We start from the raw sequence: 19,425 nt of genomic DNA, 5'->3' as shown, positions 1-19,425 counted from the left end.
CATGGCATAGGCATATATGACTATCCTTAAAATAAGACAAGCCCAAGGACAGATTAAGGATTGAGTCTTTACAGGAAAATAGGCAAACTAGGTGGGATCTTTGTATGATGAGTTCTGCGCCAGCACATCATCCTTAAAAATAATCTGTGAATGTCTTTTGTGCCAATTGTATCATTCACCATCCTAAAATATGAAATCTGTGTCAAAGAATTGTAGTGCAGCACTTAACTCTTATACTCTTTGGTAATATTTACCAAACGGTCTCATCACATCTATGCATAAAATATCTCTGATGCATTCTACACACACTCATTATAGGTGACATTTTTTTTAAATTAATGTTTTGGTGTTTAAACATTTGTTTTTTGTCCCTGTTTTCTGATAAGGATTACATGCCTCACAGTTTTTACCATTTATCCTTCTTACTGCGAGAGCATTCAATAATGGTGAAACTTTATATTCACCAGTGCTTTAATTAGCTCTTTAATAACTACCCAGAATATGGTAAGTATGTTGACATTTAATTCTCTTGTATTGTGATTTTTGTTTCACTAAGATTTAAACCTAACTTTAATAATACTACGAATATGAAAAATTTGCATATTAAAAGCAAAATTCATTATTTTCAGGCAATGTAAAACGAATAGTTCATTCTATGTACCGAATTTCTGTCTTGAAGACTTTGTCACTCTTTGTGTATTTATCTGTCAAGGCACATTCCAGCAATAGCTAGTGATTGTTCTTATTGTAATGCCCAAGGCGCACAAACTGTGTTGGGTCCTGCACATAAAAGTAAGACCCAGGTGCATGAAGGATTAAAAATCATAACTACTAAATCTATCCTAATTACTCACAACAGTATAATAAAGGGAGATAATTACTTTGTATTATTCTTAGATTTTCTTGACATTTTGCGCCGGGAAATGACTTTGACCTTGTCCACACTCGTTAAATCAGTTTATCACGCTATCTAAGACACAAGTGGATGACTTGTACATTTCACCTTAGTCTCATAAATAAATGATAATGTGTGTTTGCATAATTTCTCACGTTTCCCGTCAGTGTGAAACGGTTCTCAGATCCATCTAAATTTCAGGTTTAATAGAACTGTGACATCCTGACTTTTGCGCTTATGATTTATTTTGCTAAAACCTAAAAAGTCCCAGCCGCCACCATATTAGAGCCATTTGTTTAACGCATTGCGTGAGTCAATACATAGAAACTTCACAATGTGTCAGCTCATTCAGAAAGTTCCTAGGTGTGGATATGTCATACTCATTCTCTAAGGCCATACATTTTATTCCAGAACACTGCATTGTCTATAAGTGATATGCTGATGGATCACCTGTTAAAATTATAGCTGATTTTCCATAAAATGTACCCATTGCTTGGCAAATCAGATCCACAAAATAACACATAATTTAGAGACATTGGATTCCCCTGGGTGATCATTTTCTCATCTGGAAGTTAATTGTGTACAACATACTACAATTAGTAGTGAATAAGAAATGAAGAATGCCAGATCTAGAGGGCTTAAATTCACGTCAGAGGGTGGGTAATGTGGGACAATTCTAGAAAGGGTAGCTGATACCTAGAATAGACTTCTAGCGAAAGAAGTTAAGGCAAAACCAGAAAAATTCTAGAAAGGGTTGAATGATATTCAAGAAATAAAGACATTGTAAACAATTAGAAAAATGCAGACCAGATGGACCAATAGGTTCTTTTCTGTCCTCGCTATCTTTTTTAGCACGTTTAATGGTGGGATCACAGTGATGACATGATGTAATACAATGCAATGTTCATTGCAATTTTGCTTACAGTAAATGAAGTGAACTAAAGAAAATAAGGCATTCATTTTGACATTTTTTTCTACTTTTTATTATATGGACATGCAGCCGCTATCAGAATTAATAGAGAGTATAAAACCCCAGTGGGGTTTGTTTCAGACTTGAGAAATCTATATCATTTCCAAAGTTAAAGATTCAGGTTTAAAAAACAATAACGTTTAACTAACTAATCTAGAAACACAATTTGTAATTGAATTGCCACACAGGACAAACCATCTACATTTTCGTAGAAGTACTTTTTTTGTATATAAAAAATGTAAGAGAAGGTAATTCCTACCTTATTGCAATTATTCACAGTAATGTCTTCATTTACAAAATCTGTATATGTCTTAAAAAAAACAATTTGTCATCAGCAAAAAAAAATGATGCTAGAACAGATGCTTTAAGAAACTTGCAATGTATAATAATTAAACACGTGGAAACGCTATGATGTTTTTGAAAAATGTCCTGAAAAATGTCTGCTTTGCATCAGTAATTAGCAGCTAATGTCTATAGCAAGGTTATGTGCAATGCGATTGAACGACAATTCTACTGTAAATATACAGTATATATATGTGTGTTTAATAACTCTGAACGTTTTTATAAATGAGTACAAATGTGTAGGCAATATGTCTCTTAAATAAGTAGAATAAATATTGTAAATAGCAACGCGCTGAGAACTGGCAGAAAATGGATTGTGCAACAGGGAGTAATCTAGATCAGTTTTAATAAGCTGTTAAATATTTCCCCACTTGAACAATAAATAAACTGTTTGCAGTTCTGTAAAGACATGGTCATAAGAGGAACTTCTTTGAAATGTTCCCCAGAAATGTAGCTCTAGGTTAAGCATGTGTATTATATATATTATACCCACGATTTTACAGTAACTGTATGTACTTGTCCTGCAAGCTAGGGCTGACACAGAAAATTCCCTGCATTGTAATAATTACCCATAACATATCTCAATATACCGTATTGGCTCGGATATAGGCCGCCCGCGTATATAGGCCGCACCCTAAAAGTTTGGTGCTTTTTTACAGAAAAAGTTTTTTTCTTTATAAAAGCACCAAAAAAACATGCTGCCACTGTCCTCCCCCCCGAGATATGCTGCCACTGTCCCCCCCCCGAGATATCCTACCACTGTCATCCCTCCCCGAGATATGCTACCACTGTCCTCCCTCCCCGAGATATGCTACCACTACCCTCCCCCCCCCGAGATACGCTACCACTGTCATCCCTCCCCGAGATATGCTACCACTGTCCTCCCTCCCCGAGATATGCTGCCACTGTCCTCCCTCCCCGAGATATGCTACCACTGTCCTCCTCTGCCCCCCCCGACTTACCGGAGCAGACTCCCAGTGCCGGCACCGGCAGCGGTGCAGGGGACCTGCATCCTACTCCCCGATACGCTTAGACAACCTCCCGTGCCGGCACCCCCCCCGTGGGAAGTGCTGGCAGGGGAGGCTGTCTGAGCGTATCGGGGAGTAGGATGCAGGTCCCCTGCACCGCTGCGGGGGATCTGTATCCTAACCCCGCTGCCTGCCCGGCGCCCGGGACTGCATGTCCCGGGCGTCGGGCGCTAGACCCCGAATATAGGCCGCACCCCCACTTTAAGTGAAAAAAGTGCGGCCTATATTCGAGCCAATACGGTATATACCAACTAGAAATTGTAACTTGTTGCAGCCTGAAAACTCAGTTACTTTTACCATTTAAACATTTTGTACTTTGCACTTTATCTTGCACAGAACCTTTTTCTTATTATTAGATTTTTTTCCCTCCGTCAGAATGCAATTATATCCCAGTACGTAGTTGATGTCCCTTACTTATTTTTTCTATTGTTTTTAAAAAAACAGCAGATTCTGTGTGGTTATTTCAAAAGGGGACAGTGAAAAAATGAACATTACAATTAGAGACATGCTAGTACACAAGGAGAAAGAACTATGCACTCTTGCACGCTTACAATCTATTAAGACATTGAAAGGGAATGAAATTGACAGAATGGGAATGTCCAATGTGTCCAAAAGGAAATGGATTTACAGGTTAATTTACATATTTTTATTACAAATACCATAATCATATGACACGTGTAAAAGAGTCTAACACATTTAACATCTCTGCTAACCTCAATAATATAAAAGGGCCATATGTAATCATTGGTATAGGCAATAGTCAAAAATATGTAATCATTGGTATAGATCTAGTTAAGACATAGTCATAAATAAATGATCATTGGGACATATTAATAGACTTGAATGATAGGGATATAGAAGAAAAGTAACCCAAACTCCACGTGTGGAAATGTAAATGTGATATAATAAATAATAATAATAAATACTCCCCAAATAGCAGCTTCCAACAACACTCTTCCTCAGGATGTTAACAACACAATAAGACAACCATGAAGCGCATATAAATGGGGAGAAAAGAAACAACAATAATGGTGCAGTATGAACACGCAATTGAAAAATAAAAAAGGGGGTGTAAGATCCACTCACAAACACGTTGAGTAAAGCAAGCTCATCAAAGGTTCGGTAGAGTATCAGCAGAATTTTAATTTCTTCTAAAATCTATAAAAACAAGGAGACCAAAAATGGTGCAGTATCATCACAGAACAAGAATAGGGAGGTCTGGATACACTTACAGTTGGTCGAGGCACAACTACAAATGAAATAGTGTGCAAACACGCAAAGTAAACCACTCTCTACGCGTTTCGCCAGTAGTTCGCTGGCTTCTTCAGGAGAAAATATCAAATAAATGGATGTATACCGTCAATGAGATTTCACACATATTTAAAAATTTTTGGGGGATAAACCTGTGTTGTGTTTCTAATTGTTTGATATCCATGAGAGAGAGATATCTCTATACAGACATCTTTCCTTCTTAATGCTCTTATAAATCTCCAAATTATTTAATTAACAAAACTATAATTTTAGCTGACATCTATGCACTATGTTATAAAACAAACAACTTGGTTTAGCAAGCCAAGAACATACAATATTATTTGAGCTTAAACAACAAATAAACATTTAAGAAGCTTTTTTAGGTTATATGATGACAATGAACCATTCCCTGAAAAATTCTGAATGAGGCAACATTTTACATAATTCTGGAAAATGTTTGTTATTTATATAAGTGTTAAGTTCAGCAGGGTGGGTAGGACAGCAATTTTAAAACCATACTCTTCTTGAAGTCTTAAAAATAATGCTTAAAGGCCTATTGTTTTCGCTAAAATGGCCAGTAACTCACTGACAAACCTCCACATATGCATAAGTATACAACTCACTTTATTGAATGATATTACACATTTCTTCTAGTGTACCTTCCAAATACACTGCAAGATCTTGTGATCTTATTTTTATTTATTTTGCTTTTAAAAAATATTGTGCTGTCCAAAATTCTGTATTTTATGAGAAATAATTGTTAACTGAAATGTATTTTATTTCTATTAGAATATTTTGGGTTAATTTTCTACCTAGTGGTATTTCATCAATTCGGTAACCTTTGTTCGTCACTGTAAGTTAAAAAGTCTATGTTAATTATTTAAATTCAGTAGCCCAATTTGATAAATAAAAGTGCCTATCTTTGCATCTTAGCATAAATATGTTTTATAATTTATTTTTGTAATAATACCAGTACATCAAAGTACTGTTTTGACAAGCTGAAGATGAATATCTACATCCAGAAAAAAAATGACAAACACACAGTAAAATAACTATTATAAATGCAGCTCAAACCGGGCCGAGACTAAAACTACAAACGTAAGCAAATTATAACAATTTAATATTAGCCTCACCACCGAGGAAGCAATTATACTGTTTTCTCAGTGCAGTTAATGACACAATCTTTTTGATGCTGTCTTATGCGCTGTAACTTCAAAAGTGGAAAGATCACACAGGATTGTACACTAGACAAGAAAATGCACAGGAAAACTAGTTTCCCTAATACTTACAATATATGAAGGACTGTTAGGAATGATGGGGCAAATCAAATCGCAATTAAATTGTTCTATGAAATTGCAAAAGGTAATAATTCATTACCCACCTTCTTTTAGCTTTAAAGACAAATTATTTTGTTAACAGGATATTATTATACTAACAACATCCGTGCTTTAGGCTGTTTGCTGTTAAGTTAATGTACTCTTTGTTAGAAGGGGTTAAAAAAGAAAGTAAATGCTACTACATTTCAGTACGAGCTGTTAGAGCCTGGGAATGGTTGTTTGTCCTTCAGCACATGAGCCTTTGTACCAGTAACCCATTAGATCAAAGATATCAATCTGAGAAGGGTCATCTCCTCATCTCTAAAATGTGTTATCAAAAGAAATTCCGTATGCTGCCCCGAATAATTATGACAAATATAACAAATATAGCATGTTACACCATATATTTCCATCTTTACTGATCAACCATCATGTAAGATTTTGGGCTGAGGGCAAAGTGGAAGGCTTGCAGTCGCTGGCTTGAGGGGGGGGGGTAATTATGAGGCAGAGACCCTTTGGGAATCCCCATGGCTTATGTTCATTACTTTCTTTTACACTTTTTAACTTACTTTTATTATTTTATTCAAACATATCAACACATATGCACACTTTCACATGCACACACATGTGTACACACACATATGAAACTTTATTCCAATACACATGTGTGGCTCAGCTGTATGCCTGGCCTGAGGGGCAATTCCCCCTGTCAGGGCCCTATGAAGCCTAGACACAGAAAAGACCTCTGATACACTGACATAACACAAATCCTTGCATTTTGCCATATTGGCCGGTATTTCTCAGTTTCATTGGGAACCTCTATGCTGCTCCAGTAACTAATGACTTTATGTGGGAGCCAGTGTGCCTGGCAGTGGTGCCACTTGGGGGGGTATGGACCACAGACTGGACTGCCTGCTGGTGAAAAGCAGGCCTGGTTGAGGAGATCATGGGTTTCATTCTGTAGCCCACAATAAAGGAAGCACAAGGTCTGTTCAGACCTCTGTCTCACTGCTCCTTCGCTGTGCTGCCGGCAATTAAATGGTGAGCGCCAGGATATGACGTAGGCCTCCTACCACAGGACTTCAGTATTGTAAATGATTGGGAGAAAGGGGAGAGACAGTTAGAAAATTGAAAGATAAATATATATGGGAGTAATAATGTGGAGGAGAGAGAAAGGAGAGAAATAGACAAAAAGAGGAGATAATGAGAAAAATGGAGGAGAGATAAACAAAAATGGGAGAGATATGGAAAAGAGTTGAGTTAAAGAAAATAATGGAGGAGAAATAAAGGGAAAAACTGAGGAAAAAGGGAAAAAGAGGAGAGAGAGAGGAGTAGATATAAAGAGAAAGGATGGCGAGAACTAAATAGATACAAATAAAGGGATAGGATACAGTGAAAGAGGAGAGATAGAAATGAGAGGTGAAGAGAAAGAGGGGGAGAGATAATGAGGAGGTTATCTGGGGGGTAAAGAGAAAAAGGGAGGTGTGCCAAAAAGAAGAAGGATAATCATGAAAGAGTTAAAATAAATAGAAATAGGAGGAGAGATAAAGAGGAAATGGAGAGGTGACATAAAGATATTGAGGATGTTCAAAGACAAAGGGAGAGATAAAAGGGGAGGGATAATGAGAAAGAGGAGTGATAGGCAGAAAGAAGAGCGATAATGAAAAAGAGTAGAGATAATTATTGATTTGTTGATTCTTATTAATTGCAAAAAAATAATGGAACTGTAAAAGCATGTCCCTTAATAATGACTGATATGTATACAGCATCACTGCTAGAACCTATTATGACACACTTCGTTGTAAATTAGGAACCCTAAATCATAAGTCACACAGGCTCAAAAATGTTTCTCTTTAACCACATGGAACTATATAAATGTAAATACATTTAGTCTGTGCCTATTTATTGTAATTTAAAGGTGTAATTTTAATTTTACTAGTTGTTTATGTCACTATTATTGCCATTACATTCAGTCATATACAAGAATTCTGATTCACAAGTAAATAATAGTACAAAAAACATTATTAATGATTCTGCATGATCTGGTACGGGAGGAGATCCAGGGGGGGTGACACCAACCCTACTGCACCGGGTGACACCAACCCTAGTGATACCACTGATGCCTAGCAATGGGAGCTGCCAGGAACAGCCGGTATCTACTGTTTAACCTAGTTCTTGACTTAGCCAGATGCTTCCACTAAATAATGGTTGGCTGTGGAGAAACCACGCTAAGGATATCGCTGATGGCATATTTGTCTCAATTAATGTAATTATGTTAAATTCTTATCACAGATCCAACCTTGCTGCAGTGATGATGTCATTTGTGTTAGAGGAATGAGCAACGGGGGTTTAGCATCAAATGCCAATAATGTTGAATTCGTACACATGTCCAATACAAGAAGACTGGCCTGTTCTATTCTTTTATTTTACAACCATGTATATTTTGGGGGTCAAATTAAATGTTCCTATTGCTACAGGAGCGCATTCTAATGAGTAATTCTTTCTAAATATTTTCTCTTTGCTTTACGAAAACTAAATATAGAGCTCTGATCACTTCCAAACACATTTTCGGCATTTATGTCTAATAATACATTTAGGCTAGTGTATAACCTCCGTTTTTTCGTAATTGTGTTTCATAAGCATTTAATTTACTAGTGTTTAGACTTCAAATGATGGTATAATTCTACACTGTTTTCCTTATAGTATATAAATTATTAGATTACTAGCAAAATGCCTAAGCAGGATATCATAGCTCTCTGCAGCTCTGCAAGCGCTGGATCAGCATAATCTATCATCTGTGACAGAATCAGGGCTAGTTGGTTAGTGGGCAATAAAAATGAAATCCTCAGCAACTATGAAGCAGAAGTGTTATTTTATTTAAAGGATGTAGACATGGTAAAAAAATGGTACCCTTCATTTAGCAATTTTCCTATTAAACAGTCACATTTTAGATGATAATTCTTAAATGATGCCACTGGCTTCCAAAAGGAGAATATTCGGATTGAGTTTATGCACAGTGAGTCAAGAAAACATGTTCCAGACAAACACAAAAAAATTATAGGCCCATAATATGTGAGACAGTAGCACAGTGCCCAGAAAATGCGACTGTCTTTAAAAAAACTGTCTATCTCAAGAAATATCTGGGATTTATTTTTCAACTACAATTGAGCCTCTAAATTGTTTTGAAGTCTTTTTTAGTGCTAGAGTAGACATGGAGTCTTGATTTAATGACCCATGTAAAAAGGATTTTTTTTTTCTTCATAAAATGAAAATCACATCTTAAAATCATACATGTAAGCAATTTAACTACCAGGGCACATATCCAATAAACATTCTCTAACTAATCAAATGCACATTTAGCATGCATATCTCATAATCAGCTGTTTCTACTTCCTAACCAGTCTGATAAGATCAATTGACTTTAGCGCAAGTTAGCGTCATAGCATTAGCTCATTATAGACAATGTGATGCGCCATGTAATGTGATTACATAACTATGTGTTTGCTGGTGTTTGATTTGAGGTCTAATAAATAATTATATTTCTTTAGCATCTATTAATGTGCATTAACCAATATAGTTAGGTTCTACAAAACATCAATACATTTATGTGTCAAATATTGGGCTGAAATACAGAATAAATGAATGCATAAAAAGCCATTCCAGTAGAAGTCACTGTAGATACCGTGTATTAATAAATATGTATATATGTAAGGTCTAATGTTGCAGCATATATTTGTGTAGTGGCTTTCTTTTTATGCTACAGTCAATGTGTTAGGATTAAAAGGGTTAAATCGTTAATGTGTTTTGTGGGTAGGGATTGTTTAGACTTTCGGATTTTAGTGTTTCTTTTTGTGGTCAGTAGTGTATGTATTAGTTGAAGTCACAATAATAATCTTTGCACACTGTTAAATCCCTTAAAACAATAGAATATCGCATTTTCTGTTCATTTACTGCTAGTTCCCATGTACCACATTATGACATCAAGACACAGGAAGACACAAAAATCTCACCTACGTCACAATGCACCATTTCTGCGACATACTACATTGTATCTTTGCATTAGACATTTTAACGTTTAATCAAAAGGAGGCAATATATACCAGCCATGTTTATCTCAACCTAACACATAAACTATTGCTGTGGGGCATTGTCCATCATACATTACAGTACAAAAGGCAAAGTACATTTTACTTTTTGCCACTTTTGGCAGAACTATGTCTTGGCAAGACTTAAGGGCATCTTATGTAGCTGATTTACTAAAGATGTTTTTGACTGTGACCAGATATCTCCTTAACATCTCATTGTTCATGTTAACTATGTGTTACTCTGTTGATTAGGCAGTTCTAGTAGCCCTATGCCTACCCCTATGCAGTTAGCCCATCATGTCCACAGTGTCCTGTATGGCACCCTTCATTGTTGCCACCTTTGCTTCTGTTTCCTCATCTGAATATCCACATATGCTAATTCAAGTTTGGTCTAGCAAAGTGTTTAGCTGGGGAGGAAGAAGATGTTGCAGTGAAAAAAGAAAAAAACACAGGTTCTCCCATATCCAGCTACTATCTGTCTGATGAGACATGTCCAGTTTGCGTGTTGTTGGGAAGCAGCAGCTCAACTGAATGCCATTTATCCTGTATTAAAATCCAACTGTTTCTAACGTTGATGTTGTGCAGAGTCAGCCAACTTATTTTTCAGCACCCTCTTGCAATTTGACCGCTACTTCCTGATAGCCTCCCCTGCAATGACACATCCTCCACCTTTGGCCTGGCCTACCTTTTCTGTGCACCTGCACCCTCCTCTCCCCTGAAGAAGGCCTCCATGTGGTACAAGATGCACTCCACAATGGTCAGCACCTCCGCATATACAAATTTAGGTTCCCTCAGGTGTAAAGAAGGGAAGGTAATCCTCAACATAATCTTTCTCCCCAACAAGCTGTGGAGGCTTATGTTGAGACACTACTGTCATATAGACCTGACGACCATCCTGCTCTAGCTGTTGTGAGTGTTTTACCTCCTATGGTTCAACTGCTATCTGTTCCATCGCCTCTAGTGTTTGCACATCCCTTGGCATACTAACATGGCCTCCCTGCTCTTAAACATCCTGTGAGGGGGTGAGTAAACAAATACACAAACCTAAGTATAACATAAAAAATAAAGCTATTCGAGATTGGTGCTTTTTTTTTAATGTACAGACACTGGTTACTAAAAGTAGAATTCAATTTGTCAGAGCAGCCCTTAAATTGGCCTGTTGGAACTTTAGTAATTAAGGGTTATAGAGAATATTAGGTCTTTGCTGCTCTTCACATCTTGTGTTATTTTTATCCTTTTTTGTGCTGGGGGCATGAATCACATAGCAGATGTTTGATCTGTAATTAAGAATGTTTACTCATCTGATCGTTTTAACTCTCTTGTGAGAAAATTACCTGCTAACTAAGGACCCTGGGAATGCTTTGTAAACCTTACATTTGGAGAGCATATGAAGCAGAACCTGAGAGAGGAAACAAAATAAAATGCTGAGTATGTCCTAAGAATATTTATTGTAATATACCCACAAGATCACTAAGCATCCTCTAAACTATACCTATGTTAGTGAACTCTGTTCTCGCTAATTCATTATTTTATTCTGTTTTCTATGCTAGGTAGGGTCGCTACGTCGGCCATTGTTCCATGGCGCTTATTTATTTCGCATGTTGCTGCCCTACATATACCAAGTGCTACCCTACTATATCTGGATATATAAACTCACAAGGAATCACTTATTTAACAGCGGCCTTTTAAAATACATAAACTTCAGATTGAGCAGAGGAGTCTAATACACTTTTTAAATGTTTGTTTCAGTTTTTTAGAATACTATATATCCAGATCTCGGGACGACACACAAGGGAATGAGAATTTTTCTGCGTATTCAGATGTGCAACAGATGATATATAATGAAAAGATATTTAATTTTTCATTGCTGGTGCAAACTGCAGTCTAGAGATTTGTAAGTGGAAAACAGGTGGCTTTTACAAAATATCTCCTAAGCCAAATCATCTGAATTCAGTTAAATTAAAGCAAGTCAACATCTAAAGTCTTTCCAAAATGGGTTGCACATGTCCTGCACTTGATAAGGTATCCAAAACATCAGATTGATCTAATGCAAGAAAGCCAAGGAAAAGCATGGCATGGGTGGCACCTGAAAATAAGCAGGGTCCTTCAGCACTAGCTTAGATGAATGCTTGCAGACATCTTTCACAAATTCAAGTTTAAGGTTAAAGACTTGAGGTTTCAATTTGGAAGATCCTTCAGCGCTAATATAAATGAATGATTGGTTTTATAGTATTAGATATGTAAAACAGTGTCCTTTTAACATAAGTTCAAAAGGTTGATGTCTTCAAACCTGTTCCTTTTGTCCAAAATGTCTTCGATCTGAGTAACTCTTGTCCGGTTCTTGACCTTGAAGCCTTTCCTACCTTAGTATGAAAATAGTTGCCATATGGTTCTGATATAGGGTTTCATCTTTTAAAATGTAAAAATGATCCTCTTTTTTTACAGTAAGGAATTATGCAAACATTAATTTAAATGATGCATATTGGGCTGAATGTGTATAGACAGATTTAGTAAAGCAGCTTTAAAAATATAAAATGTCAGCACTTATCAAAACAGATAAATAATTATCAAATGTACATCTAAAAACTATGTAAACCCCTGCGCGACTGTATCGGGTTCAGGAGAAGGGGGCAGACATAGGGAAGGAGGGAAAGATGTTATTTTAATAGCTTTTCATACGTTTCACTACATTCCATATACACTATACGGACAAAAGTATTGAGACACCTGACCATTGCACCCACTGGGACATTTAAGACATTGCATTCTAAATACATAGACATTTATATGTAGTTGGTCCCCCCTTTGCAGCTGTAATAGCTTCCACTTTTCTGGGAAAGCTTTCCACGAGATGTTGGAGAGTTTCTCTGGGAATTTTTGCATTTATCCAGTAGAGCATTTGTGAGATCAGGCACTGATGTTCGACAAGAAGGCCTGGCTCACAATCTCCGTTCCAGTTCATCCCCAAGGTGTTCAATGGGGTTGAGGGCTCTGTATGGGCCAGTCAGTACTTCCATACAAATTTTGATTTGGTATTCCTGTAGTTTCTTTTTCCACAACATTCAAAGCATTACTTAGCTCTCACTGCTGTTTTTGCTCTGAAAATACGAATCAACTATGCTGTGAACACTCAGTTGTCTGGACATGAACAGTCAGACTGTTGTCATTTTATCGCCCATTGGTCTTAATGTGCCAGGGCCAGCCCTGGGTCTATTTTTTCGGGTAATATGTATGATGTACCTCTATAAAGTAAATATATTTTCTTCCATGGGCTGCTATGGAAAATGTTAGATAAAAAAAAAAATAGTGACAAGTTTAATTAATTTGGGTTTTTTCATTCCACATTTTCCATTACAGTCTATAGGAGAAAAACGATTCAATTTCTTGTGATAGATTTTTCTATCCTGCTTTGGCATTGTACTTACCAGGCACTGGAGAGGTACAAAACGTTCAAGGCTCCTTGTGATATCTGTAGGTGAGGCACTGCTCAATTTCTGTGTGAGGAACATGTGTACTATGCTGTTTCCTACTGTTGTTCCAGGACCGGCACATACATTTTTGTTTGTGTTCTCGATCTGTCCATATTTAAGTACAGTATATTGTATGTATATCGGACAAGAGCCAAAATAGTTCTTGTAATATATACGAGAGATTATTTTTATGGCAGAATGTTGTGTTCTACATTTGCAGAAATGCACTTGTTATTCAGAAAAGGTAAAGCAAAAAAAGCTAACATAATTTAAATGAGGGGCGCACATTAACTCATTTTGAAAATTACAGTTTTTTTCTCACTTAAGTATGAAACGTTGTTATCACAGTCATGTACTTGAATTGCAGTAAGCACACTTAAGCATCATTCAATATGCGGTTCTCTATCATTATAGGCTAAAAGGATGCAAGGACTCTAGGAAGCATCAAATTTAAATAGCTAAATTCAAAATATACAACTCAATTTGTCTCCATTTTAATTAACTATAAACTCATATAGAGCTGGAGAATTAGAGTTCTAGCACCAATTGACTTCAGTGTTGTGTGTCCACTAAAAGCATCATTATAATCAACACTGGTGTAAAATCGCTAGGACATTTCCTCCTAGATGGTGACCTAAGGACTAGATGTAGATGTAGGCCCCTCCAGACTATGTTTTGAATGTTTCGCTCGATGCCCAGTAGGCAACAATGACACAAGCCTTGGTGTCTGAGTATTCATCCTTATTTAGACTTTTGAATGATCTCCATCTGTCTTGAAACATGTGTGCATTTAATTGTGTATACAGTAATCGATGTAATACGGTTCAAATAACAACCCTGGACTACTCTTATATCAATATTATTGTATCACTGGGAGTATAGTGGGCAGATATTCTTTCAAGTTAGGGCAATCTTTTGAAAGGGGCCCTGGTCAAGCTTCAAAGCTTTAAAGCCCCCTAACAAATTCCCTGTGCACTTCCACCTCTATGGTTCTTCATCTCTGTTTACCTTTCCCTCATCACAGCATCCCTTCTTTTCCCTTCCTCCATCTCCACCCTCTTTTGCATCCCATCATTTACCCTTTCCTAGGTGCAAGAACATTCAGCTGATTTCCATGGGGAATAATTTCAGCTGTGGGTAACTGTGCCTTTTGACTTTCTTTAAAGGTAGCCCAATTCCTGTCAGAAATAGTAGAGGTTAATACAATGCAAAAACTGAAACATGCAGTGAAAGTACATGAGCCTCATAACGCAAGGTCAATGACCAAGTAAGATTGAGGGCTTGACATCATGTATTAAAATAAAGAGTAGGTAGACCTAAGGGCCTTTATCTGCAGTCAGTTCTCTATTCATGTGTTTCTGTTTTGTGGAACTCTGCAAATTCTTTGATTCCTGTGCCAATAAAATGTTTGTGTTCCCTCCATCTATTAGGACAAAGACATGCTGGCCGGAGATGAGCAGGCTTGGAAAGAGATGGAATGCTCACTTTCAAGACTTGAAGAAATGAGATCCCAAGATAGTATCCTTCTATATATGTAGTGAATTACAATTATAATTGATCTCAGCAATGTTACTGCTTATGCTAATGCCTGATGTAACCAAGGTAATCATACCATGCCTCAGTCACTGTATCCTTCTATTAGCAGCTATAGAACCATAATTGAGCTTTTGATAATTTTTGTTAAAGTTATAAAAACTTAAATTTTATGTAACTTTAACACTAGCTCACAAAATCAGCATAGTGTCCTGCTGTTCTGTGTAGCAGTCCTGTTGCCCCCCTTTATAAGGCAGTGGGAATCATGGGCCAGAAAAGGGGTCCTCTGATTTCCCATGACCAGACCAGGGGGCTGTGAAATGAATAGAGATCTTTGCTGTTGCAGAGCGGAATTCCATTACAGCTTTTACACGGCCTCCTTCAAATGCTCTGGAGCTGAGCATCACAAGGGGTCTCGACCATGTCTAATCCCAGGTCTGTCCATGCCCCCCCTGGGTATGACTACACCCCTTTGCCACCTCTAGCAACTAATTGGGACACCTGAAATGTTGGGGGTTATGTTATATATACTTGTTATGTTTGAGCTGTAAATTCCCTGAAAACTACAGTTTACTGAATACACCTCAAAGGGTTAATAGGGGAAGCTTCTGTTTCAGGAGTAGCTTTAAACTGTCAAAATCATTTAGCAGATTATAAGGAAGATGTCAAGCCATAGGGGGTATAAGGCACTCTGCCTTATCTGCTGTGTCATTAAACATCTGCAAGAAGAGTTAACTGACAGCAACTTAACACCTGCTGTACTGCATCATACCCCTCTCTAGCTCGCAGGCCTTGGTAATCCGCTTGCTGTTATATAGTTGTTGGCATTAGCCCAGGGGCTAGATTTGCTGTAATAGCAGTATGCAGGAGAAGAAAGCATACTGATCGCTATCAGCATTCACACAAAGACTCCCTTTTTACTGATATCCAACAGGTAACACTTGACCTTAGAAAATATGTGTAATAGCATTTCAATTCTTAAGAACTGCTTAACATGTGCCATAATAGCTTTTGACTGCAAAATTAGGCAAACACATGCAGGGGCAGCCTAAAGAAACCCTAAGAGAAAACATTCCAGCGGGGGCCCTTTTCTCCCACAACTGAGGGATTTTAATCAAACACATACTAAATGAGGTTCAATAGAAAATTGCACTGTATCATGTTTGTTGTGTATGTGGATATTTTTTATGATACATACATACATACATTTTAGTGAACTGTTATGAATACATATATATATACAATCTCTAAATCAGCGCACTCACATCAAATAGGTTATAAACTCTCATAACTGTAGTCCTTGTTGAAGCTACTTAAAAATACCTTTTTAGTCACATGACCACATTATGCTAAGCCCACCACTACGCCAAAGTACTCCAATATGTACAGTCATGTGAAAAAGAAAGTACACCCTCTTTGAATTCCATGGTTTTACATATCAGGACATAAAACAATGATCTATTCCTTAGCACGTCTAAAAATATGGTAGAGACAACCTCAGATGAACAACAACACGTGACATATTACCCAGTGTGATGCTTTATTCAACAAAAATAAAGCCAAAATGTAGATGTGTGAAAAACTAAGTACACCCTCAATGCTTCCATAGCAATTAAGATGGTAAGTAGTAGACAGTTGCTGCTAATCAAATGATTAATTGATCATCAGCAAGTGTGATCACCTCTGTAAAAAAATGGAAGAAGTAACAGAATGCCAAGGAGCAAAGACATCAGCAATGATCTTAGAGAAGCAATTGTTGCTGCCCATCAATCTGTGAAGTGTTATAAGGCCATTTCCAAACAATTTAAACTCCATCATTCTACAGTGGGAAAAAGTTGCCAATCTTCTAAGGAGTGGACATCCCAGCAAATTTACCCCAAGGTCAGACCATGCAGTCTTCAGAGAAATTGCAAAAAAAAGTTACATCTCAGACTCTACAGGCTTAAGTTAGCATGTTAAATGTTAAAGTACAATTAAAAAAAGACTGGTTTGTTTGGAAGGGTTGCCAGGAGAAAACCTCTTCTCTGCAAAAAGAAAATGGCAGCATGGCTCAGGTTTGCAAAGTTGCATCTGAACAAACCACAAGACTTCTGGAACAATGTCCTTTGGACAGACGTGACCAAAGTGATGTTTGGCCATAATGCACAGCACCACCTTTGGTGAAAACCAAACACAGCATATCAACACCTCATACCGACTGTCAAGCACTGTGGCGAAGGGGTGATGATTTGGGCTTGTTTTGCAGCCACAGGACCTAGGAACCTTGCATTCATTGAGTCGACCATGAACGCCTCTGTATTCTAGAGATAAATGTGAGGTAATCTGTCTGACAGCTAAAGTTTGTCAGAAATTGTGTCGTGGAACAGGACAAATATGCAAAGCACACCAGCAAATCTACAACAGAATGGCTGAAAAAGAAAAGAATCAGGGTGTTGCAATGACCCAGTTAAAGTCCAGACGTCAACCCAATTGAAATGCTGTGGTGAGACCTTAACATAGCTGTGCATAAACAAATGCCTGCAAACCTCAATGAACTGAAGCAACATCGTAATGAAGAATTGGCCAAAATGTGTCCACACTGGTGTGAGACACTGATAAAGTCTACAAGCTATTCAATCATATAGTGTACTTAGTTTTTCAAATGTTGCTTCTCCATTTTGGCTTTATTTTTGTTGAATCAATCATGACACTGTTATATGCCATGTGTTATTGTTCATCTGCGATCGTGTGTACCTAATTGTGTGGACCTGCTAAAGGACAGATGATCGTTATTATGTCCTGATATGTAAAATCATAGAATTCAACAAGGGTGTGCTTTCTTTTTCAAAAGACTGTACTATATGAACAAAGGTTTGTGGAACCCCTCCTGAGTTTAGGTGTTTCAGACACAGCCATTACTAACAGGTGTATCAAGCACATCTCCATACACAAACATTGGCAGTACAATGGATTATACTGAAGAGCTCAATACATTTAAACACTGTCATAGGATGCTACCTTTGCCACAAGTCAGTTCATGAAATGTCTGTGAGTGTACAGCCTGTATAACAGTGTAAATTGTATGTATTTAAAATATGAATGAGACATATTCTTCCTTAACATCCACACCAGAAGGAGAGGAGGCCTTAGAAATTTGTAAGGCCCTGCTCAAAACCAGCCAACTACCAGACAGGAACATCTATCAGCTCAGAATTCTTGACTTTGCCATGGATGTCTGTATTGATCTGGGACACTGGGAAGAAGCTCAACACTTTGGCTTACGAACCTTGGAGCCTTATGGGTGAGTCAGTAAGAATATGTGAATTGAAAACAATGGAATGCAAATAATTATTCTTTATTGAATGTGTGATTTCTTTGGAAATAAGTATCTTGATTTGGTGAGGATATTTTACATAGTCGGTGTGAAGTCACTGAAGTAAAACATTAGCTGTTATTGGCTGCTGTTATTCCCATTGATGCCAATGAGATCCCAGCTTCTATTGACTGAAATGGGAGTGCTACTGAGCATGTGCATAGTGTGTACTGACAAATACATCCTGATTTCATAAGAGGTAGCAGGGGGAAGAGTTAAAGGAGACATAAGTCTTATTTTCTAGCTCCAGTAATGATATAATACCTGCATGCGGTAAAATTTACAGTAAAATACCATATTTCCTCGCTTATAATTTTTTTTTCAGAGCAAATGCTCTGAAATATACCCCTCGTCTTATATTCGAGGTTGTGTTATAATCAGACCTCAAACAGAGATCTGACTATAAGACTAAGATCCAGATACCCCGCAGCGCTGCAGGGGACCTGGGTCCTCCTCTCTGCAAGCCGGTGGACTTGTGCGTGATGTGCACACGCACAAACCTCCGCTGCTGCCAGCACTTCCTCTGGGGCTTCTATGACGATCTTCCGGTGCTCAGTCATAGCAGCCCCGGTGAAAGTCCTGGGTAGCAGCGGAAAATAAAATAAAAACCAAAAAAGCAATTTTCTCCATCATTAGTCTTTATTAAATATGAAAGAATTGTTTACATGTGAATTAATATTTACTAGTAAAACATTTTTCTTATAGGGTAGTCTTATATTAAGGCATTTTACTTTTTTTCCAAATTTATACTCAAATTTTGGGGGGTCATCTTATAATTAGGGCCATCTTATAATCGAGCAAATATGGTAGTCCCAAAAGTGCATTGAAGATGAAACTAGGGCTGGGGTGCTCCTCTAATGTTTCATTCTGCCACTTCTCTATGCTCACTGCGGCTTGAAACTGTACGATCTACTAGTGAATCACTGCTGATTCTGCAAGGTCAAAGCCAGTGCTTTTCAAGGAAGGGTGTCAGTCATTGCAACCTAAGATTCACATGTGTTCCTCAGCATGCACAAGCCCTTTGTGTGAACAATGAAAATTGTAACTGTCAAGCTTTGGACAGGAACATGGGAGTTTATTGACAAATATGCAACAATGGTTACAAATAAGGTTTTTTTTTCCAATGTTTTCCATTGTTTTTACAATGTCAACTAAAGCAATCTTTCAAGTGATCATCGGATTA

The 19,425-nt window shown here is 37.5% G+C and overlaps 1 protein-coding gene across 1 annotated transcript in view; it reads left to right on the top strand.

The window, feature by feature from the left end:
- Positions 1-19,425, top strand: part of SMYD3 (SET and MYND domain containing 3) — a 300,287-nt gene that overhangs the window by 249,131 nt on the left and 31,731 nt on the right. Inside the window, exons 9-10 of the mRNA XM_053459779.1 lie at positions 14,788-14,875; positions 18,002-18,170. Of these exons, the coding sequence (XP_053315754.1) occupies positions 14,788-14,875; positions 18,002-18,170 (257 nt within the window). The remainder of the gene's footprint in view (positions 1-14,787; positions 14,876-18,001; positions 18,171-19,425) is intronic.

Source organism: Spea bombifrons, chromosome 3 (assembly GCF_027358695.1).
Source record: "Spea bombifrons isolate aSpeBom1 chromosome 3, aSpeBom1.2.pri, whole genome shotgun sequence".
NCBI lineage: Eukaryota > Metazoa > Chordata > Amphibia > Anura > Pelobatidae > Spea > Spea bombifrons.
This window is presented reverse-complemented; position numbering and strand designations above follow the sequence as displayed.